At 43.7% G+C, this 9,905-nt stretch overlaps 1 protein-coding gene across 1 annotated transcript; it reads left to right on the top strand.

Moving 5' to 3' along the window:
- Positions 1–6,978: 6,978 nt before the first annotated feature.
- On the top strand, positions 6,979–8,707 carry LOC133017975 (gastrula zinc finger protein XlCGF8.2DB-like). Its single transcript, XM_061084249.1, has one exon. The coding sequence runs from the start codon at positions 7,065–7,067 to the stop codon at positions 8,211–8,213; it is 1,149 nt and encodes a 382-aa protein (XP_060940232.1). The 5' UTR covers positions 6,979–7,064; the 3' UTR covers positions 8,214–8,707.
- The last annotated feature ends 1,198 nt before the right edge of the window (positions 8,708–9,905 follow it).

The raw sequence follows: 9,905 nt of genomic DNA, 5'->3' as shown, positions 1-9,905 counted from the left end.
AAGATGAACATATACATCAAAACAAAGATTATTGAACCTGGAAAGGAACCAGACCTAACTCTGAGAACGACAGACGAGTTAGAATCTGCAGAGGAACCCAAGCAAACACAGAGACAAGTATCTGCTCTTTACTTCATGAAACTCAAGAAAACCTTATATGTAGCTTAGTTAATCTTCTGATATAAGTAGTAACTCTTAGTGAGACTAGTCAGGATGACGGCTGGATAACTGGAATCTAATGATATCTAACAAATAGAATTTTTCCCTTCAGTATCAACAGCAAAAATATTGGATCTCAAGAACAGTCAGATCTTGAAAGCTGTGAAACATTGTGTGTAACACCTCCCAGTGTCCATTACAGGTACAAGCATGTTCAACAAAAAAAATAGTTCACATATATAAAAGAGTGCATGTAAGTTTTTGAAAGATGTTTTCTTTATTGATGCTCGTTTCATTTTCCAACGGCCTTTTTCTTCTTCTTTCTGGGTTTGCTCTCGTCTTCCAGAACGACTACTTCCGTCGCCATTCGAACTCTCTTGGTCTTTGAAAGCTCTCGAGCGAGTTCTGTGGACAGAGGGAGGCAGATGATGAGTGTTAACGAGACACAGACAGAACCAGGACGTGAAATATAGAGGCTTTGTAGTTATTTAGTGTAAGAGAATTAAACATAAATCCATGTTGTTCTAGAAAATTACTCATTGGGAGCTTGTTTTCTTGTGTACACTGTAAATATTCATATATTCAACCTCAAGCTGCATTGACTGTAAATACGAACTGCTGAGTGGAGACAAGCTCAGGTGAGTGTAAAGGTTGAGATCATGATGTTCTCATTTCACCCCCTTCAACACAAACACTCCCTGTCCCAGCTCATGTCTGGTTTCTCTTTAACAACACAATGATCCTGTGAGATGAACGTCCGGTCGTCACCTTCAGATGTCGTCGCAGCAGCTGCTGGTTCCTCAGCGGTCGGCTGCACCGATGAAGGTTTCCACACGTCGAGGAACATCAGCCGGGCCGAGGTGTTCACTTCCACGAGGAGGGTGGGAGGTTCCAGCTCCTGTGGGACGACAGCGGTTGGTCAGTGGATGATCGGCAGCTCAGCAGGTAACTGTGTCTTTTTAGTCTTCTTTGTTTCGCAGAATTGTGTTTATTTAAAGCTTGTTATATCATTTACAGGGTTAGGATGTCGGGTAGGATGAACTCACACATGCATTTCATTTTTTCCAATTCACACAACCTCACAATCTCAACATCTCCTGCGACGACCAGGAGGGAGTTCTGAAAACAAACACAATACAACATCCATGTTATCTTATATGTGGTTTATTGTTATTTTCAAAACCAGGCCTCGTAAAAAACAATCATCACAACCACAACTGTCTCTACATCACTAAGAGAAGCCACAGTGTGTGTAAGTATTCACAGAACTTACATTTAAGAACTTAACAGACGAGATTCTTTTGGGGTTCGTGATTGTTTCGGTCACCGACGCCGTCTCCAGGTCGTAGATGTTCACCTCGTCATCTACCACCACCACATATTTATCTCCATCTGGAGACCACATGACAATGAGTGCAGCTGTTAAAAGTGAACAGAGAAAACAAATTAGTCCAGGATTAATTCAAACTTACAAATATCTCAGTTCATTAAAACACACATAGATATGACACGGCTTTCTTATGAATAATTAAGTTATTTTCTTGAAAAATTAATAATTTATTCAGTGTCATAACTACATCTCTGACGTTTATAACAAACCAGATCGTTTAAAAATCGGTTGAAAATTGAGCAAGTTATGTTTTTTTACCACTACCAACACAATGTTATGGGTGAGCGAGATGCCCCGTAGAAAGATGGCCGCCATGTGGTGACGTCCGGCTCGGTCGAACGAGACATCTAGTCTTTATATATATATATCTATGGTCTTTGTCCCCTCAGAGAGGAGCAACATGGCCGCCATGCAGCTGCCGCGGGTGTTGGTACATGAGCGGATCCGCGCTGCCGCTGAAGACTTCCTGCTGCAGGTGGAGGAAGGAGGAGGAAAGGCTCGAGTCCCGGAGCTGAGAGCGATGCTCACCGAGCGGCTCGCGGCGGCGGAAGAGCAGATCCTCGCGGGACTTGAGGAAACCTTGTTAGAGTCCGAGGAGCGAGTGGAGCGGACCGAGCTGGAGATCTGCCGCCAGAGGAGGCTGCTCGATGCCGTGATGCAGCCCGAAGTCCGGCTGCACAGAGCAGGTCAGTCCCGGGAGCAGGGGGGGGGATTCATGTTGTGGAGGGCCGGACCAACAGGCTGAACTCAATTCTACTCATATTCATTTGATAAGCTTCTACTGGTAAGAGTAAATGTTATGATTACGTCATTACGGTAAGCGTGCTGCGTCATTTCCTGTTTTTCGCTGCCGCTGGTCGCTCTCTGAACTAGCTCCTCTGCTAACAGCTGTTTCTCTGCATCACTCCGGCTACAATCACCGGTCTGTAGTTAAACAGCCACACATCCCAGCCCCTCCTCTCTGGTGCTCAGTGACTCTGTGTTCTGTGTGAGCTCAGCCTCGTAGTCTAACAGGCTGATACAGCAGCGATGGCTTCTCTCTCTCTCTCTCTTGCTCCGAGTGTCTCATGTTTACTGACTCCTCCGCCTCCATTAACAGTACTGCTACATGTAATAAATGCAGTGTGTTGGTAGCGATGGAGGAGAGGCTCAACGACTTGGAAGCTCGGCTCCGCAGCTTAGAAGCTCCGTTAGCTGTAGTTAGCTTAGCCACCGCGGAGCTACCTAGCTTAGCACGTAGCTTAGCCTCAGTTAGCAGTCCCTGGACCTGCCCCGTGCAGCCGGGAGCCCAGGGCAGCTGGGTGACGGTCCGGAGGGGGCACAGTGCTACCCTTAAAGAGCCCACGATTAAAGAGCCACCAGCTCACGGTTCAAACAGATTCTCCAGCGACCACAGTCAGCTGCATCCCAGGGACCAGAGCCGGGGCATCGAATCCAAACTGAAGCTGCTGGCTGGAACTAAACGTAAATACAGTAAAATCATAATTCACGTCGGCAGCAACGACTCCCAGCTTCGCAGGTCGGAGGTCACTGAAGTTAATGTTGAGTCGGTGCTTTTGCAGAAACGATGCAGGACACAGTAGTTTCCTCTGGCCCTCTCCCTAACACAGTGGTTCTCAAACTGCGCGACCGGGAGGAGGAAATGTGAGGTGGAACTAATATTATAGCCGAACTACTGTTTTGACGTCTGCATCTCTTTTACGCCGGAGCAGTAAACAAATCACTCTTTCGCCCTAGCCAGTGGTCGGCAGCCCGCGGCTTCAGCCCCTCTGCAGCGGCTCCCTGTGCAGTTTTGTGCACACGCTCAGGCCCGGGGCTCCGCCCCGCCCCTACTCACTCGCTCAGAGACACACACAGGAGATCAGAGCTCGTTCACGTGAAGCAGCCGGTCAGGGACAAACAAGTCTGAAAAGTGAAAACTCTATGAGACCAAACAAATTAAGAAGACACTTAGAAACACTACACCCCAGTCACATGCATGTGTTCTGTTTGGTTGAGCTTTATCATCTTTGTAAGAAAGTGATTTTAATTGAATACATTTTTTCTCTATTATTGAAAAAGTACAGACTGATGGAGGGATGTAGTGATAAATGTCACCAAAAGTACTTTAATTATGTTGAATTTAAGCAAAGTTATGGCACGATTTGTTGGAATAAGCGCATAAGGTCACAAAAAGTAGTTTGAAAAGGGATTTTTCAAACAACTTTTTGTCAGAAATTCATGAAAGTAATGTGGATTTAATGTTCATGTGTATGTTATGTAAATACACATGTTAAACTTGGCCCAATTTGTTGGGGCGGGGGAGCAGGTGGGGAATGAAAAATATTTTAGACCCAAAGTGGGGCATGACAGAAAAAGTTTGAGAACCACTGCCCTAACACAACAGGTGAGGACATGTTGAGCCGCATGTTGTCTTTTACCCGCTGGCTGTCCAGGTGCTGTCCTGTATACGGTTCCGGGCTTTATAGATAATTGGCAAACTTTTTGGAGGAAACCTGGTCTTGTTAGAAGAGACGCGTTCATCCCACTTGGGATGGAGCAGCTCTCTTATCGAGGAATATTACCCAGTGTGTCACATGACAACCCAGAGTTGGGACCAGGAAGCAGAGCTGCAGTGCTACACACTTCTCTGCTCTCTCTGGATCAGTCACACAACCCCATAGAGATCGTGTCTGTCCACCTTCTGACTAAATTATTTATATTAAACAATAACAGAGCCAGAACTCAACACTAAAATCTAATTCAAATTAACACAACCTCTGCATAAACGCAGGAAACTGAGACTTTGAAAGGTGCTCTTTTAAACATTAGATCACTTTCATCAAAAGCTATTATAGTTAATGAACTAGTCATCATTCAAAACTCTATTTTAAAGATGTATGGAATGCAGCACACGCTGCATGTTGAGTTTCAACCCTCCACTGTGCATTCTTCCATCACATGCAGATAATTCCCAGCATCCTGCACACTACAGCAGGGCTATTGAGGCCTGCTGTAGTGTGCAGGACGAGTCAGGTCAGTTTCGAGGATATTACTGGGGAAAATATATTAGCATGCTGATTGAGGATTGTTCATCTGTTCATCTTGCCTATTTCCATTGATTTAACTATCAATTCTAAAATATGTTTACAGACGATTCCAATTGTTTGGCTACCTATTTATATCTCTGGCATTGCATTAGCGGTTTTTTACAAACTTTTTTCTCATCTTATTCTACAGAACAATGCCACGTGCACTATCTCGTGTGTGGAGACATTTCACCTCATCCAATGTAGAAGGAAAGGCTGTGTACATTTGCAAATACTGTGCAAAGACCTATGTTAAGAATGCCACAACGATGCAGAAGCATATAGTCAAGTGCCCGAAGTTTCCTCAGGGCTCAAATCAGCCTATGACAAAACAAAATGTTTGTATTTATGTCTGTAAATGACGAGGTAAATACAGTTAGTATAAATTACCCACAACATTTCCAGTTTATTCCCGTGAATTCCCATGGAAAGTTTCCAACTTTGAATGTTCCCGGAATTTTGCAACCCTAATTACAACATAGATTTATTGCCTTTAACTGAGACGTGGCTGCATCCTGATGAATATGTCAGTCTAAATGAATCTACTCCCCCCAGTCATATAAATTCACACGTTCACAGAGAATTCGGCCGAGGAGGTGGATTTGCAGCTATTTTTAACTCCAGTCTATCAATTAATCCTAAACCTAAACTCAGCTACAACTCATTTGAATGTCTTGCACACCAATCCAAGAAACACCAACAGCCAATCATACTTGCTGCAGTTTACCGTGCTCCTGGGGCTTATACTGAATATACGGAACCCCTCAACCAGACCCGGCTTTGTCTGGGTCCAAAGGGGCTAGCTTTGGAGCTAGCAGAGGCTAGCTTTGGAGCTAGCTTCTGCTAGCTCCGGAGGCTAGCTGTGGAGCTCGGCTTCATGTCCGCACACGGACCCTCAGTCTACTGGGAGGGAACCCAGAGAGACCCGGGTCTGGGTGAGGGGTTCTGGGAGTGAGGAAGTGACAACAACCAGACTGAGAGGTCGAGAACCATCAAATCCAGCTAGCTCTCAGCGGCTAGCTGCTGGTCTTTCAGCGGGGCTTGTAGAGTATAACTCCGGGATGCTTTCTACAGCTGCTAACATCCTCGCTTTGCTGCATTCAGGCAACTCAGATATTCCGACCTCCTACTTGAAGAAGAGCAGTGGACTCCTCATGCGCTCCAATGTCATCGACAAAATTCTTCAAAGCATTCAACGCGGCCCTGCTGACTGGCACTCACTTTCAAGCAGCTGTAAAGTGAAGGAGGCGAGTTGTGTTTGTGGTGACCGGCGGTATTTAAAAAACAGCGCGGGTGGAAAATGGCAGAGGGAGAGCAGTCCCCGTCTGATCGACAAAAAGGGCAGAAAAACTTCTCTTGTATGGGAACACTTCGGATTCAAAGAATCCGAAGAGGATTAGAACCACACAATGTAGCGTCCGCGCCGCGCAGCGCCATTCTCCATTACCCGTTCAATGTCGGGGTTCGGGGGTAAATGACGATGGTCCTCATAGCCATCCCCCACCCCTCTCTTTCTCTCTCTGTCTGTCTGCTTGTGTGCTCGTGGTGGGGGGGCAGATGGGGACATTTAATAATGATAGGAAATTTCAAAGTTCTCATTTACAAAATGTTTTTTTGGAGAGAAATACTGAATAAATGCATCATGTTTTCAAACTCAAAAGTAATCGTTTGAATAATCGTGATTTCAATATTGTCCAAAATAATCGTGATTATGATTTATCTCCATAATCGAAGAGGAACCACTCACAGGCTAAAGTTAGCTAGCATCAGCTCAAGCAGCGGAGTTAATACGCCACTTCCTGTCTCTGTCTGCTGCACCCGGCTGCTCCACCTCTCACCTGAATAATGAGGAGGATTTGATGCTGTTGTGAACGAGTCTGTGCAGAAAACCTGCTGCTGTGAATGAAAAACTGTTTTACCAGAAACTCATTTTATGCTGCTTCCTTTACGAGCTGCGTCGTTACACCAACTGTAAACAACCTCAACATCTCTTCTTCCTGAATGTGACTCTTCAAAAATCACAACTGTCGACATCAAACGACACAACACAAGTTTTTCAAAACACTTTAGGAAAATCTGAAATGATAAACGTGTGTATTTGTGTTTCAGTGTGTCCTGCAGACATCCAGCAACTGCTGGTGATTAAAGAAGAGGTTCCCTCTGAGGAGCAGCTGTGGAGCCCCCTTGTGGACCAGGAGGACCCAGAGCCCCCCCACATTAAAGAGGAACAGGAGGATCCATGGACCAATCAGGTTGGACAGCAGCTTCAAGGACTGGAGGAGGCTGATATCAAGTTCACATTGACTCCTGTCGCTGTGAAGAGTGAAGAAGATGAAGAGAAACTTAAATCGTCAACGCTTCATCCGAGTGAGACGAAGGAGAACAGAGCGGACTGTGGAGGACCAGAACCAGCCAGGAACTCAGGACCTGGTGGACGTTTACAACTGATGGTGATTAAAGTAGAAGTTCCCCCTGAGGAGCTGCAGTGGAGCCCCCTTGTGGACAAGAAGGACCCAGATCCCCCCCACATTAAAGAGGAACAGGAGGAACCGTGGACCAATCAGGATGGACACCAGCTTCAAGGACTGGAGGAGCCTGATATCAAGTTCACATTGACTCCTGTCGCTGTGAAGAGTGAAGAAGATGAAGAGAAACTTAAATCATCAAAGCTTCATCCGAGTGAGACGAAGGGGAACAGAGCGGACTCTCGAGGACCAGAACCTGCCAGGAACTCAGGACCTGATGGACGTTTACAACCAGGTCCTGAGGACAAGACTGACTCTTCTGAGACTGAAGTCAGTGAGGATGATTGGATGGAGACCAGGGAAACTCAGACAGGTTTAAATACAAGAAATAACAAACAGCCTCCAAGTGATATGGGATGTAAGACAGAAAAACCGTTTAGTTGCTCTGAGTGTGGTAAAAGATTTAAACATAGGGGCAATATGAATACACATATGAGGCTTCATACAGGAGAGAAACTATTTAGTTGCCCTGAGTGTGGCAAAAGATTTACCGAAAGGGGCAATCTGAATACACATATGAGGCTTCATACAGGAGAGAAACTATTTAGTTGCTCTGAGTGTGGCAAAATATTTAACATAAGATCAAATCTAAATACACATATGATGACTCATACAGGAGAGAAACCGTTTAGTTGCTCTGAGTGTGGTAAAAGATTTAACAAAAGATCAAATCTAAATACACATATGATGACTCATACAGGAGAGAAACCGTTTAGTTGCTCTGAGTGTGGTAAAACATCTAACCACAGGTCACATATTAATGCACATATGAGGATTCATACAGGTGAGAAACCGTTTAGTTGCTCTGAGTGTGGTAAAACATTTAACCAAAGATCACATCTAAATTCACATATGAAGATTCATACAGGAGAGAAACCGTGCAGTTGCTCTGAGTGTGGTAAAAGATTTAACCAAAGGTGCGATCTAAATACACATATGAGGATACATACAGGTGAGAAACCGTTTAGTTGCGCTGAGTGTGGTAAAAGATTTATCCAAAGGTCAACTCTAAATACACACATGAGAATTCATACAGATGAGAAACAGTCTAGTTCCTCTGAGTGTGGTTAAAGAGTTAAAGGAGACATATTATGCCCATTTTACCGCAGTTGATATGGTTCATTGGGGTCTTAATGAAATGTCTGTAAAATATTTTGGTCAAAATACCACAAGGATCAGTTAAAACAGCATCCTTTTTACAACAGCCCTCAGATTGACCTGTTTTGAGTGCCCCGCCCCCCTCTCACCCCCCTCACCTCTGCTTCACAAGATACAGAGACCCAGATTTTTAGCTATCCATAACCTCTGTAGAAATATGGCTACTGGAGACGACGATACAATCTTGCAACCATATCGTTTTGAACCAGAGTCAGGTGGGACGGTTTTTGGGACGGTAGCAAAGCTAGAGCCCAAAATTAACGTGTAGAAGCACTACAAAAGTGGAATTTTCATAATATGACCCCTTTAAGATTCAGTCCTATTGTACGATACTTGAGGATTAATAAAGGAGAGAAGTGATTCAGTTGCAACTTTTGCAACAAAAGATTTATTAGGATATATCAGCAGATATTCATATTATACATATTCATATTTAATATTTAAGTAGACTATTAACAGTTTTATGTCCCTAGAAAATATAACTCATTGAATAACACGAAAGATTTGTGTTAAAATATCTTGTTTCTACATAATTTATCTATTTTTCATAAAGTCCTTCATGTCATTTTAAGGTTAAAGTGTGTTCCTTGCACCGTATGAATGTGTGTTCTTAACTAGATCATTAAATATGTTTGTTTTAAGACAATGGTTTCTTGGTTTGTGAGATTCAATGACAGTGTGTGTTCTCCTTTATGTATTGAATGTGTTTCTAAGAATAAAACTCTAATAAAAAGATAATGGCATCCTCGCCCTCCTCCTCTTTGTTTCTGTACGAACGGAGGCTGCACTGGCTACAGTTGAATTGTCTCATCATGAGACAAATTAATCAGCTTCTCACAGTCAGAGATGTTTGTTACGTTTGACGTGAAGTCGGAACTGGGCAATTTCAGGTCACAATATCTGAAATACGAGTCGTCTGGAACGCAGCATTACACTCACACACACGGACAGTGAAGCAGTGATGGCGGAGGAGCCCTCGTTGACATGAATGATGGTAAATGTCAAACAGCAGGATTGTTAAATTCAGGGACAGCTGTGATGTCCCCATCTCTGTGGCCCGCTCAGTGCCGCTCTGCAGTTCTAGAAATTAGGAGTTTAATTGTTGTTTCCATTCCAATTGGAAGTTGATCTGATGTAAGCCCTGGTACAATACCTCAAAAAAAAAAATTTGAAATTGGCCACTAAATGCAAAACTTTTTCATAATGCCCCTTGATTTTTGTTTGTCGGGTCTTGTTATTTATTTGAATATTTATCTTTTTCTGGGATTAATAAAAAACATAAATGCTTCTTTTAATAGGTTCTCCGAGTCAACGGAAAGCCAATGAACTGTCTAATTGCCCTTCTCCCTTATCTTGTTCTTATTGATTTGAATTGTCAGACGAGGTAAAAGATGAACATATACATCAAAACAAAGATTATTGAACCTGGAAAGGAACCAGACCTGACTCTGAGAAGAACGACAGACGAGTTAGAATCTGCAGAGGAACCTGAGCAAACACAGACACAAGTATCTGCTCTTTACTTGGGGACACTCAACAAAACCTTATATGTAGCTTAGTGAGTCTTCTGATATAAGTAGTAACTCTTAGTGAGACTAGTCAGGA

Source organism: Limanda limanda, chromosome 13, assembly GCF_963576545.1.
Source record: "Limanda limanda chromosome 13, fLimLim1.1, whole genome shotgun sequence".
Taxonomy (NCBI): Eukaryota; Metazoa; Chordata; class Actinopteri; order Pleuronectiformes; family Pleuronectidae; genus Limanda; species Limanda limanda.
This window is presented reverse-complemented; position numbering and strand designations above follow the sequence as displayed.